This window comes from Leptonotus elevatus, chromosome 18 (assembly GCF_054856555.1).
Source record: "Leptonotus elevatus isolate MCC_2025b chromosome 18, RoL_Lele_1.0, whole genome shotgun sequence".
In the NCBI taxonomy this organism is placed as follows: domain Eukaryota; kingdom Metazoa; phylum Chordata; class Actinopteri; order Syngnathiformes; family Syngnathidae; genus Leptonotus; species Leptonotus elevatus.
The window spans coordinates 13350256-13364687 of NC_141256.1; the positions used below are offsets into that span (position 1 = coordinate 13350256).

A 14432-nucleotide genomic window follows, 5' to 3' on the forward strand; every position below is an offset into this window, starting at 1 on the left:
ACACAGAATGATGTTTATTTTTTATTTTTTTTTATGACGTCATCAACCTCTATAATATACTTGCTTTTTGCGTTTACGAGCTTTAAATTAAAAATGGAAGTTTCAGGGGGGAAAGACAATTGATTGGCGGGTGGATGGTGTGGCGCGTGGGGAGGGAGGGGGGGGGGGCGGTCATTCCCCGCTAATGCCCGCCCCCCCTCCCCCTCCTTAATCCGATTGGCTGCCAGCCTTGCCGTGGCCGAGCGCTGAGAGGTTGTCGCAGCTTGTCAATCAAAGCTTTGACGTCCTCTCGTCGGGCTTGTGGCTGGGAGAGACGTCTCAGTCAGTTCGCCGTGTGGAGACAGCTCGGACGGAGGGGAAGAGAGGAGGCGAGGAGAGGAGAAGAGAGGAGCCCCACTCGTGTTGAATGTTTTTGCGTTGGACCGTCACCACAGCGCGACGCCCGCAACCTGCCCCGTGCACGCACGCACGCACGCGTCTTCCGCCCGGCCGGCGCGGTGTGACCGACCCACGCCTGTGATTTTCTTTCTTCTTTTATTATTATTATCGTTATTTTTTTTTATTTTTTTTTTTGGAAGGGAGCTTGTTTTTTTTTGTGTGTTATTGTTGCATGTCGGAGCTGCTGTTCGCCGGCTCTGCGGCTGTTTGTCTGCGCTCAGCGAGCCCCCTCCCTCCTCCTATGGGACTCTAATTAATCGGAGGCATGTGGACTCGCACCAGGATTAGACATCCCTGCCTAATAGTGTGCCTGCTGTTGACGTTATGGGCCAAGGTAAGACGCTTGCCTGCTTCCTTTTCAACAATAAAACAAGACAGTCTTAGCATCGACGCACGCGCCCCCCCTCCCCTCCCCTCCCAAAAAAACAAAAAAAATGCTTTTAATTACCCGCGTGCAAAAGTTGGCTGGCGTGGTCCTACTTTGCATCACATCAATCATTAATTCAATTAGGTGGACGTTATTGGAGGCGCATGGGATCACGCCACCTTGATGAGACTCGTGTTCGAACCGTGTAACCCCTCCCTGACCCTTTATTGTTATCAATTAACACGAGGCTGACGCACGTACTTGTTTATTTGTTAGGCCCACGCGAGTTAAGTTGCAGCAACTGGCTGCTGCAGAGATCCACCCCCCCCCCCCTAAAAAAAAAAAACATGCACGCTTGACTTTTTATTTTTTTGCACTGCTTCATCATGGATGCACACAAGCCCCGCCAGACGTCTACAATGACCACTTTTGCACAGTAACATGACAGTGATCTGCGGTCGTGACGTGATAAATATTTGTAAAATGGTGGAGTAAGTCGATTGATCGCGAGGAAAATCCACTCAATTGCCCGTCGCGGTTTGAGGTTTATGTTGAAGTATGTCGCGTGGAGCCAATTTAGTGATTTATCTGGTTGTTGTTTTTCCATGCAGAATGTTATTTTTAGAAACAAAAATGGTTAACTAATCAGTTTATAATATGTTCTGTTACTTTTGTTTTTGAGGGCCATATTATATATATAATGTATTTTACATGAGCTATATTGGTGTGTTGGACAGCTTTAGCAATTAAGTTCACCTGCATGCAAAGTGCACAAGTTGTATTAAAAGGTTGACTTTCAAAATAAAGTAATGGTCCATTTTCACATTTTAACTAAAATGAAACTTACTAAGGCCGATTTTTAAAATTATTTTTTTAGGTGATATATCTGATTCGGCTGTGTTTATATTGACAAAAAAAAACATTAAACAAACCGCAAGCAGATGCCCAAATTACTTTGAAATGACTGCAAATGGAAGTAATCGAGACACAAGTACTGTAATATAAAAATAAAATCTTAAACCGCAGTCATTTTTTTGGGGGCTCTTTCCACCACTCATGTAAATGTTTGGCATTACTCTACAAGCACAAAAGCATGTAGTTAGAATTGATTACATCGATTACTTGAGTAATCGATTATTATTATTAAGAGTTTCAAGATGTGCATTTTTGTGTCAACACAACTGAATTGTCCCCCCGATTAGTGATTTATGGCAGGAAAAATAAATCGTCCGATTAATTAAAAAATTGTCTAACGCATAAAATACCCCCCCCCCCCCGACTTTCTGGGTTGTTTTATACAAGATGACCCAATTTTGACCATTTAAAGCTAAACAATGGCTCAACGATTAGAATAGCTGTCGATTAAATTGATAACTGATTACATGTTGGATAAGCGATTACTTTTGATACCTCTAGGCAAAAATACGATTTGAAGATACTTTTTTTGGGGGGGGGGATTTCCCCCCCACCCCAACCCCATTTATGCTTTGAAATTGTGTCACTTTGAAGCATGCACTGTTACAGTAGTCACAATACAAACAGCAGCTTGTGCACTCTAAAAACAGTTGGGTCAAAAATGGACCGATCCTCTACTTGGGTCGATTTGACCCAACTTTGAGTCAAGAAATTGGTCTTTTAGTGTAAAACAACTATTGGGTCCAAAATTTGGGTCATTTTGTATAAAACAACCCAGGAAGTTGACTCAAATTGACCCATATAGTGGATCAGTCCATTTTTGACCCATAGTTGAGTTATTTTTAACCCAACTCTTTTTAGAGTGCACAGGCTGCACTCTAAAATCAGTTGGGTCAAAAGTAACCCAATTATGGATCAAAAATGGACCAATCCTCTTCTTGGGAAATTGGCCTTTTTAGTGTAAAACAACTCATTAATTTTGGTCTGATCCCAGACTTGGGTCATTTTGTATAAAACAACCCAGAAAGTTGGGTCAAATTGACCCATAAAGCGGATGGGTCCATTTTTGACCCATAATTGGGTTACTTTTGACCCAACAGTGCGCCACTCCACAACACAACGAACCAATCGGTAAATTGACGGCGTCAATGAAAACCGAGCGCACCGGTCGACTTGAAAAGCCGGACGCGGCGAGTGTTTGGCTGCGGTGTAATTGTGGGCATTTGCGCAACGTTGTTTCCAGGCGTCGCAGTCAACAGGCTATTTCGAGCTGCAGCTGATCTCGGTGGAGAATGTGAACGGCGAGTTGGCGAGCGGGGAGTGCTGCGACGGCCCCAGGAGCTCCCATGAGGACCTGCGCTGCGTGGAGGACCCGTGTGACACTTACTTCAAAGTGTGCCTCAAGGAGTATCAGGTGGACATCACCACCGGGGGGCCCTGCACCTTCGGAGCTGGATCTACGCAAGTTCTCGGTGGAAATATGTTGACTTTTCAGATTGCCAACAACAAAATCAGCGACGCCGGCAAGATTGTGATCCCCTTCCAGTTCGCATGGCCGGTAAGCGATTGATTTTTTATTTTTTTTTTGGTGCAGGTGGTGAACGTGTCTACTTCCTGTTTGGAAAGATGATTCACAATAAGTTCATAGTCCTTGAATATGTGCTGTAAGCGCGCCAGCATTCTTGCGCACCGCTACAGCAGCAATTATAAAAGATTAAAGTTAATGTGTCATTGACGAAAACTGGCTTTGCAATCTTCATACTGGGAGCGAATGAATTGATTTTTACCGTCGGTGAGGTTGACGGTTCGTTGGATTTAAAAAAAAAAAAAAGTCAAGGTTTCAATTGCTGCCAATACTGACTGTCACCAGTCACACTTTTTATTTTTCTGAATGGACTTCTAAGCACGCCACGATATGATTGGTTGCTTGCAGAGTTGATTAAATGAGCCACTTAACTTAATTTCCTCCAATTAGCTTTTTTCTTTTCTTTTCAAAGTGGAGGAAGCGCATAGAGCAAGACAAAATGCAGTACAGATTCTTTTTTAATATACATTGTCCTTAAAAAAAAAAAAAAAAGTGCCAGCAGACACTAGTTAGCCCCAAGGACAACCCGAGTGCCAATTAATTGGAAAAGAAAAATGTACTTTTCCTGTCACTAACGTCCAACATGGAACACTAATGCCACCTTGTTGCAGAAAAATTGCCTCATCGCAAATCTGACTCTGTTTCTTACTCTTTTGGCCTGTTTAATATATAATTTTAACTTTTTACTAATTACTATGAAATTCTTTTTTTACTCTATTGTATTTAAGAAAAAAAATGCCAGCACTAGTTACTAGGCACTAGTTAGCCCCAAGGACAACCTGAGTTCCAATGAATTTGAAAAGAAAAATTTACTTTTTCCCTCGCTAACATGAAACACTAATGCCACCTTGTTGCAAAAAATCTTAACTTCAAATATTTTTACAAATTACTATTAAATTAATGTATTAACAAACTAAAAGACACAACCATATATCTAGAGTATTATTCCTCAAGAAAAAAAATATGGTACATTTAATTTGCAAGAGTTAGCTATGAAAACCATGCAATTATGATTTAAAAAAAAAAAAAAAAAAAATTGTAATCTACGGCATTAAAAAGCATTAAATTAGATTTGAAGAAACTCTGTCGTTATGGTCCAAGCAGAAGAACTTTAATTGCAAGAGAGCGAACGTGTTCAGTCGAGGTCCAACGATCGAGACGTGCGTTCGAACGCGGAACATGACGTCGAGTGTTGCTACACGATGGCGTATCTTGGTCACGTCACCTGGGGGGGTCGTCTCTTCGAGAGTGGCCCCGATATGAGCCCGTTGGCTTTGTTCCAGCGCGCCGCTAAGCACCTGCCAAGGCCAGCGCGGGTTAATTGGACAGGCCGACGCGGGTGCGCTTTAATGTGCGGACCGTGAAGTGGGATCCGTGTTGCGGTTTCTTACCCAGAGACGCTCACGTTTTCCAATGTCATTGAAAAATAATTTTTGTCGAACCTTTATTTCACAAACGAGTAGCGGATGGCGGTTGTCGTGCTTCCTGCCGGAGTCTCGGTGCGGTCTTGTGTCCTCGATGCTCGACTGTGACCCGGAGATGATAATACGTTGTGAGTGGGCCTGAGTTTGGGGTTCCCCCTCGGGCGTCCCGCCGCTTCCCTCCCCTGCTGTGGGTGCCAGGTGGCCCCTCCAAGGCAATTAAGCTTGTCTCACTGTCGAAGGTTGATTGAGGATGATTTGGGGCTGGCGAATCAGCTGCGCGTGCTTTGGTTGTCCTGGTTTGACTTGTTTGCTGGTTTGGAGCTTGAGCGATTTCAAAGTGTTTTCTTCATTTGACAACAGATGGGATTTATTGCACTTTAAGGCAAGTTGGAATATTTAAAGTTTTTATATTTACAATTATTTCAATAAAAGAATAATAAAAGTTGAATATATATTAGGGCCGGTTATCGGCGCCGATACGCAGCATTTTGACGAATATCGGCATCGGCCATTTTGAAGAATGAAAGATCCGTTTAAAAAAGTGTTGGGGGGGTCAGGTTACTAATTATTTAAATTTTTATAAATGCTTCTGACCCAGGGCAGTAGCATGTCTTGAAAAGTTTTCAAGACATGCTACTGCCGCTGAACTTTGTGTTAGATTTGTAAAACAAAGATGTCTATTGACTAAGATTAGTTTTAACTCCAATATTTTACGTACCCTAAACGTTGTCCAGTAAACATATGCTTAAAATGAATAAATAAATAAGAGCAAGATTTGTTTTTGGTTATTTTGCCAATGTCTTCCCTTTTATTGAAAATGAATATTGCCTCCAAATATTGACTACTAATAATCCATATCGGCCCTGAAAAAAAACATGTCCATCTCTAACGTATTATATAAATATCGATAACAAAAAAATCCTTAACTGAATCCAAAATCAATCAAAGTGAATTGTGAGTCAAATCGAATCGGGCCCTTGTGAATCGATGTTTTCCAATTAAACAAGCGCTAGCTAGCTAGCTAGCTAATAAATTAGCTTAAAAAGTATTTTACCTCCCACGCTATTTCAAGCACAAGAGAACAAACAGCAAGCGTTTTCTTTTGTGATAATAAATCCGCTTTTGTTGGCGAGTACTTTTGGCACATGAGCTTTAACTGGCACAATATTGACAAAGTGATTGATTTGATTGCAGTTTCTACTCTTAAAAACAACAACTAAACACCGCCAAAGTGAATATATTTTACAGCGAACAAAACCTCCGAAGCTTCCGTCCGAGGTGAAGAGTTTTGTTCTCGGTGTGATCCGTCATGCAGTCGCTATTCCAGCGGCAGATGTCACAACACGACCCGTGCGGGGGGTCGCTTGCTGCTGCGTGCGCGCCGGGGAAACAAAGATGCAGTATACCGTCGGCCGTGGCATCTGGCCCGACGACCCATTTGACACATTTGACGCCCGGCCGGCGTCTCCTCCGTGACATCACCGGGCCGTAGAAGTCTTCACCAAGCACAAGCGGGTATATCAGAAGCTAACGTTAGCTCGTGCTAATCCGCGCAGCCTACATTTTCAGTTTGTCCCTTCTTAAAGGTGTCGAAATAATGAACTTATCTTACCGAGAACGTGTTGCTGACATCTCGCGTTTCTGGTAAGAGCGGCTTGTTCCGTTTTTTTTTTTTTTTACTGCCAGTAAAGAGACGTGATTGAGGACCTCTAAGCTTGTGTTATGGAATTGATGGGAACAACACATTTGTTTCAAATGTCTTTTGATATTTAATACAGAGCAGTGGTTAATTTGTGAAATGTGTTTACAGTTGTTTTATGTTTTCTACTTATTTTATGTGCTCTGCCCTCGGGTTGCTCTTCAGTCCTTGGAATGGGTGTGGCTTATACTTACACTAATTGTTTATTGCATGATTGAGCCCTCTGAATTCTGCCTAGCAACAAATGGTCATCTAAATGTTTGATTGCTATGCTAGCCTGAACTTCAATTTCTTGTTGTGGAGTTGATAATGTGTTGTAAAAAAAAAAAAAAAATCATGTTGGTAGCAAGCAAATGTGTGCTTGTAATGTTGACAGGGTGGACATTTTTTTGGGGGGGCTAATGTTAGCATTTAATGAGCAACATGGTGGACCTTTACTTAGACTTTATTTTGTTAGAAAGCTGTTTACTGTTTAATTACTGTATTTAGAATTTCTTAAATGTTTTTATTGCAATCGATATTCAACTTGACCTCCTATAATATTATAATTATGAAAAATAAGTGTAAATATGTTTTTTTTTTTCACTGAAGGAAAACAACTTTTTTTTTTTTTTTGTAAAACATCCTCTAGCGTACTCTAAAATGAGCAATTTCAGACTGTTCAACATGGTTATCAAAATCACTCCTTTTATCAAAGAACTAGCTTTTCAACACTTTGTAGAACCTTCCTGCTTCCATTTGATCACCGACGAACACCTTTGATTCTCGAACGTGACCGTATCGAAAGAGGAAGCGCTGACTTGTATTGAAACCATGTGCTAATCTGCACAGACCTGTGTGAGAATGTCTTTCACTGGAGAGAGCCCAAACTATTTGAACGGGTTTGGCTCCCTCCTCCAGCCACGTGTCCGTCAAATGCAGGCGGCGTGCACTTTCAAGCAGATGCAGTCAAGTGCAGCCAGCCATGCGTGTGGTTTTTAAAGTGGGATCTGTGGAACACACTAGAGTAAACTTTTGACTACTTGCTGAAATTCGGCTGTCAAAAGTTACACTTCTCTTCGCTGTTTTCATTCATACCCGCGTAGAAAAGTAGCTTCTGTCCATTTAGTTTCACAAATATGCGGGCTAGTATGGATCGAACTGGTTTGGTGGCATTGGTCTAGTTATTGGATATTTATAGAATACATTTTTTATTTTTAATTTTTAAATCAGTTGCAACATGTGACCGTCAGGCCACCCGAAGTGTACTGATACTGGCCCGACTGAGCCACCATTAGAGGTGCCAAATCCAGGTAGCTAGCTGGCTAGCACCCATGGTGCTTGTTTGTCTGCTAGCTAGCTAACAGCTAAATGAGCACCATGGCTGCTAGCTAGCTAGCTCCCTAGCAGGTAAACAAAGACCATGGGAGCTAGCGAGGGAGCTAGCTAACTAGCACCTGAGGCTAAAGCCAAACAGTGGCAGGGTTTTTACTTTCTGGACCTGGATTTGCCCACCTCTGGCCACCAGTAAAATTTCATACTCATAATTTATTATCTTCTATACATAATGCATTATTAAACACCAACAAAATTAGCCTATGCTATACGGTCAGCAATTGCGATTAGCATTACCGCGCTAGCGATTACCACTTCAGATATACAAGCACTAACGACCATTTAGTTCACACGTACATCTTTATATCTACATTACACACGTGATAGTAACTTAAAAATCCCTTACAGATGATGTTTCAACATTATTCCATGAGTAAACAAGGTTAGAGCTAGCTGTTAGCTACAGTAGGTCAATAACTTCTTAATCTCCCGTAATACGTATATTTTGGCCGCTGATTTCATCCACAGGTAGCCTTACATATATTATTAGGAATTTGTTTTAAATCGGGGGACAGTGCCTGTTAGGGCAGTGTAGCAGGAAGCTAGCTTAGCATTTTACTTTTGGTTTCCATTTAATGAATAGTTTACAGCTTACAGTTGTTGTTGTTGTTGTTTTTTAACAGAATTTTGGGATCTGGTTTAAGACGAATAGCTTGCCGATATGCTTTGTTGCTACTTGTGTGGTATTCCTGACTTGTACCAGACAAAAAAAGCTTCCTCTCAAAATTGGACCAGCATAATACACCACATGGTGTGCTTAATGTTACAAAGAAGTTGGTAGTGCTTCATTTGAACATTTTGAGTCAGGACTTGTACTGTAAGTCACCGCCGCTTTCATTTGCGCTGGACTGTCAAGTGTAGAGATGAACTCAGCCACACCTGATACACCGCTTGTCAAAAGCTGTTGCTAGGAGACGGCTACATAGGCCTGTGGTAAACAATTATCTTTGCCCGCGGCGGTGCCTGCCTTCCCCCCATTCTCCTCCTCCTTTTTTTTGGGGGGGGGGGGGGGGTCCGAGGGCTGTTAGGTGCAAAGCAACTCACCTGTGGTTTAGCCTAGCTTTGAATTGATCGTGTAATTGTCTCGCCGGCCAGAACTCCCAAGGCTTTGAGCTTAAAGGAGCGTAAAAAGAGTGCCGCTTGCGGCGTCTGGTGTTTGTCTTCAAGTCTCGAGCTTGCGTTTTTTACCTTTTCATTCAACGTTTGAATATTGCCTAGCGCTATATTTCATATTCTTCCAGCTAACACTCATGGTCGCGTGTGCCAAGGCCTACTTCGCAAAAAGTCATTTAGTGGAAGAGTGTCTTCTCTCTCTACATGTATAAACCTTCTCTCACATTTTCATTATTACTCTCTCTCCCCTGGCACTTTCATCATCATCATCATCATCATCATCATCATTATCCTGTCGCCACGACACTCATCGTCTCCCCTCTGAATGTGTCGAAACCGTCTGAGTCTGCTCTCTAACGTCCTCGCCAAAACATCTAACCTTGGCTGTTGTTCTGATGATCTCATTCCTAATCATCACCTCCGTCTTTCCAGTGCCACTGTCTCTAATCTGTGCATCATGGCCGCCCTCATCAGAGACTCTTGAGCCGCGGTCGGGCTCTACCCATTCTCAACTTCATTTTATTTCCTCTCTCGTTCTGAGAATTCCTTCACCTGCTCCCTGATTTCAATTGTCCGCGGGGGGGGATTCCGGTCTACCCTCATCTGTCTATTCGTCACTACTGTTGCAAAAAGAACGGGGCTTAGCGTTGATCCCTGATGCACGCCCACGACTACCTTCACTTGGAGTACACACCTCACCACAGTTCGGCGACTCTGCTACGCTTTTCCCGAAATAGATAAAAGACACAATGCGGCTCCTTCAGACCTTCCCTGTACTTTGCTATCAACGCCCTCGAGGCGCAAATGATGCATCTGTGGTACTTTTTTTTTTTTTTTTGGGCCATAAAACCATACTGTTGTCTCACACTTCCATTAAATTTGGACATTGATCTCAAGTACTATTGTGTCCACTGGTATCAATTGTAGCTTGTTCCATCAATCACCGGCTGAGGCTATTCATTAAATGCCAGCATCTAATTATACATCAATTCAAGGAAGTGCCCACCCTGCGTTTGTGTCTGGCTATCAAGCACAGCTATTCAAAAATAAAATGCTTGCTAAATAGCCGGCAAGCGGTGGTGGTGTGGAAATCCAACCTGCCCAGGTCGGTGCCCGAGCGCCGCTGAAGTTGGCCTTGTTTTGAATGTGTAAAACCACCATTCAGAGTGGTTATGGGCTGTCATGGAAACTTGTACAACAGAAATAAACTTCCTAAGCCGAGTGGGCGGAGCTTACCGGCCAGGGCAAGTCGACAGTATGCTTTCTGCGAGGCGGCCGGCTGCCTTTTTGTAGAGCTATTAAAGCAGCCATTGTGATGACGGCGGGTAAGGATCGATGCTGCAAGGTTTGTGACATTCTGCGCTCCGCTATTGCTCGCTCCAGTTTTTCTGCCGTCTGAACCGTGAGCATTGTAAATCAGTTTCATACATTTCATTACCACCGTGATTCATTTTGTTTAAACATTTTGTCTGCGTTGCCCGTGACCCCGTTGACCCCCTTCCTTGTGCAGGCGCCACGGGCGTTTTGCGGAGGTGATTAACGCATGTCATTACATGGGCAGTTAACTCGTCACTGTATCGCTGCGCCCGTTTGAAATGCTAATGCGCCTGTGCCGGGAGGTGGTGCTGCATTGCGCTCAGGCCTCCTCTGTTACTTTGGAATCGGGAATTAGCTTGCTAATGTTTGCGGCGCATGCCCATTGCCGTGGCAACTCGTCAATGTCTTCAGGCGAATTAGCCGCCGTCTGCGAGTAATGGATCAATTGAACACACGCGTTGACATACACAAAGCTAGTGTGACCATGTTTTGCTACGACATGTTTTTAACCCTCACTGGGGTTAGCTTAGCGCTGGCTAGCTGCTACGTCAGACATGACATAGATGGATTTAAAACTTGAACAGAAAAGTGAAGAAGAAAAAAACCCTGGGTTCTGCCGTTGGCTAGTGTTTGGTTTAACCTTCAGGATCCCTTCTGAAGGTTAAAGTAAGTAATTTTAAACTAAAAAGGAAAAACGGTCCTTGGGTTGACGCCGCTGCATTAGCGCATCGGCCACATACATAGCATACAAAGCTACACCGCTACACCACATGCAAAGCTAATGTGACCATATTTTGCTACTCCATGTTTTTAACCACTGGGGTTAGCTTAGCGCTCGCTAGCTGCTACGTCAGCATAGATGCTTGGTTTAACCTTCAGGAATCCCTTCTGAAGGTTAAAGTAAGTAATTTTAAACTAAAAAGGAAAAACGGTCCTTGGGTTGACGCCGCTGCGTTAGCGCATCGGCCACATACATAGCATACAAAGCTACACCGCTACACCACATACAAAGCTAATGTGACCATATTTTGCTACTACATGTTTTTAACCACTGGGGTTAGCTTAGCGCTAGCTAGCTGCTACGTCAGACATGACATAGATGCTTGGTTTAACCTTCAGGAATCCCTTCTGAAGGTTAAAGTAAGTAATTTTAAACTAAAAAGGAAAAACGGTCCTTGGGTTGACGCCGCTGCGTTAGCGCATCGGCCACATACATAGCATACAAAGCTACACCGCTACACCACATACAAAGCTAATGTGACCATATTTTGCTACTACATGTATTTTAACCACTGGGGTTAGTTTAGCGCTAGCTAGCTGCTACGTCAGACATGACATAGATGCTTGGTTTAACCTTCAGGAATCCCTTCTGAAGGTTAAAAGTAAGTTATTTAAATTCTGAAAAGGAAAAACGATCCGTAGGTTGACGCGGCCACATAAATACATTCTGATATGTTTTTAAAAAGATGAAGCTTGGTAAATTGTTTTGGACAACATAAGGTGTAGTTATTCACTGACTCTACAATAGCGAATTTCTCAAGGTTTAGGATGACAAAAACGATCCGTGTATGTTTTTAAAGTTACGCTGTCATAATCAAATAAACATTGTGCTGATCAAGCCATGGTAGTTGTTCTCCCTGTGCAGTTCACGTTGGATAGTCCTGGGTCATGCTGGTTAATTAGCACCCGGCGTGTGTTGAATTGGAAGTGCATGGCTAATGACCCCGTTGGCATCATAGCAGCCTGCTCAATGGGCCGTGTTGTGTGTGTGTGTGTGTTGTGTGTGTGTGTGCGCGCGCACAGCCGGTGTACGCTAGCGAGCCAAATGCCTTGCCTTCACTGTAACCTCTCTTGGCACGCTTGCCAAACAACCTGTGACCACAAATACCATTCATTTAATTTTCAGCCATTATGAAAAGGAAGAGAATTCTTCAGTGATGCCTCTCCCATTTTCGGTTTTATTTAGTGTTTTTTTTTTTTTTTTGCTACCTCATTTTCTGATATATGCTTAGTTCTGCCAGTGCTGAACCCATCACATAAGCAATGTTGACAGCTTTATTCTCGCAATGATTCTATTTTACAACATGATTTGTACTCTGTAATGAGCTGCTATTTTCTTTTTTTGAGGGGACGTCTTGGCAGGGCACAATATGATTGGCTGCTTGCAGAGTTGAGTAAATGAGCCGGCTCTTTCAAGTTAACTTAATTTTTTTTTTTAAATATTGCAAAATGTGTTGGTCTGTTTAATATGCATTGTTTAAAAAAAGGAGGCACAGTATGAATCTGGAAAACAATTCAAATACATTTTATTTAATTAAACTTAACATGATAGACATTTCTTCTGTACTGAATATTTTATTATATTTAGTTTGAAAACAAACTTATTTTTAATGGGAAAAAAATGCTGTTTTTATTTAAATATTACAAAAAAAAAATTAAGATCATTTTAGAGCATTAATTTTAATACCAAGATTTTGCAATATTTTTGCTCACTGTTGTCATACCGTCAAAATCTAATATTAATTAATTAAGGCAGCTGATTTCCAACATAAATCCCCAAAAAGAGTTGTATGGCCTGTTCTGTATTGGTTATCATTAAAAAGTGCCCAAAACAATCACAATTCCAAATACTAAATAATGTACTGCCAATGCTCTGATTAATGTGCATTGTTGTTAAAAAAAATAAAATAAAAAAAAGGACAAAAAAAAAACAGTCAGCGATAACTGAGTTTCTTGAGGGGGGTGGGGACAAGTCTCAAGGGGAAGCACAGTATGAATCTGGAAAAAAACTAAAATTATTTGTTATTTTATTATGTTTATTTATTTAAACTTAACATAATAGACACATTTATTTTAAATGGAAAAAAAATTCTTACTTACCCAAATATTTTTTTAAAGACGTTAAATTTAATACCAATATGAAGCAATATTTTAAAATCTGTTGAATCTAATATTAAGGCATCTGATTTGCAAAATGAATCCCCAAAATGCCAAAGTGCCCCAAAAAAAAAGCCAAAATACTAAATAATGTACTGCCAACATTTTCCCATTTGCAAGGATTTGCATACTACCGAATAGTTGCCATCAGTTCATCTTAACGACTAATTATAAAATATAAATGCACTGCAATCTACTAACACGACTTCACAAGACTACTCCCCCCCCCCCCCCTCCTGTTTTCAGACAGCAGCGTTTCAATTATGCATGAGAACTGCGGTTATTTATCCCCATTCGGAGCGAGCCGCCGAGATGCGGCCAAGGGGGTATCGCAAAAAAAAAAAAAAAACGAGAGATGGGATGGCGCGTTGCCCTCGCTGGCATAGCGTAGACTCAGCCCTAGTAAAACTAAAAGCTGGGATTGACATCACAGATTAATGAAGATTACATGCGGCGATTACTGGCCACGGGATGAATCTTGATGACCTCATGTCCCATCACAAGGCAATAAATCAGGAAGATGTCAGTGACACTGCATGGACGAGCCGGAACATTTGATATTTGAATGATTACATTTTTTTGTTTTCACCGAATCTGGTAAAACCGGCAACGGCATGGTGCGACTCGAGCAAAATCCCAGGCGCCAAATTTCCCCCCGTGAGCCACAAACGAGTCAATCATTGCGCTGATCCTTATCGCAGACGCTCCCACTGATAGCGGACTGTTGGCCGACTGGGATTTTGCACGGGATTACGCGGCAGGCCCGGATCTCGCATTCTTAGTATTCTTCGAATGCAAACACGCGCATGGCCCCCACATGTGGAGCGCTGACCCCTCTTTAGAAAAAGAAGCGTGCACATCCCCACGCTCGGTGACCCCCAGCCTGCCCCCGGCTTCCACTTCCCACCCTCGCTTTTCCCGGCCGGCCCTTTTGATTCAATGCAGGAAACGATTGCAGTCAAGGCTCTCCCTCCTACCAATCCATCTCATCTGGCGAGGAAATTTACACCTGTCGCCATATATTACATCCAGCGCGTCCACGGGTTATAGCATCGCTTATGATTAGGGCCCGACCGATTTGCATTTTTTGAGGTCGAGGCCAATTCCGATTATTGGCATAAAAAAGTACCGATTACCGATTAATTGGCCGATTCTTTGAAAATTTTAAATATTTAAAAATTGGCCGATTATTTTATTTAGTATATATCTTAACTGGCCGATTATTTTATTAATCGGCCAATTATTGTCTGAATTGGCCGTTTT

General features: G+C 42.3%; 1 protein-coding gene across 2 annotated transcripts in view; it reads left to right on the plus strand.

Moving 5' to 3' along the window:
* The first annotated feature begins 300 nt into the window (after window positions 1-300).
* Window positions 301-14432, plus strand: part of jag2b (jagged canonical Notch ligand 2b) — a 49517-nt gene continuing 35385 nt past the window's right edge. For both annotated transcript variants that reach the window (XM_086061129.1, XM_086061130.1), the window contains exons 1-2: window positions 301-772; window positions 2964-3278. In XM_086061129.1, coding sequence (XP_085917255.1) covers window positions 704-772; window positions 2964-3278 — 384 coding nt within the window. In that variant the 5' untranslated portion in view covers window positions 301-703. The remainder of the gene's footprint in view (window positions 773-2963; window positions 3279-14432) is intronic.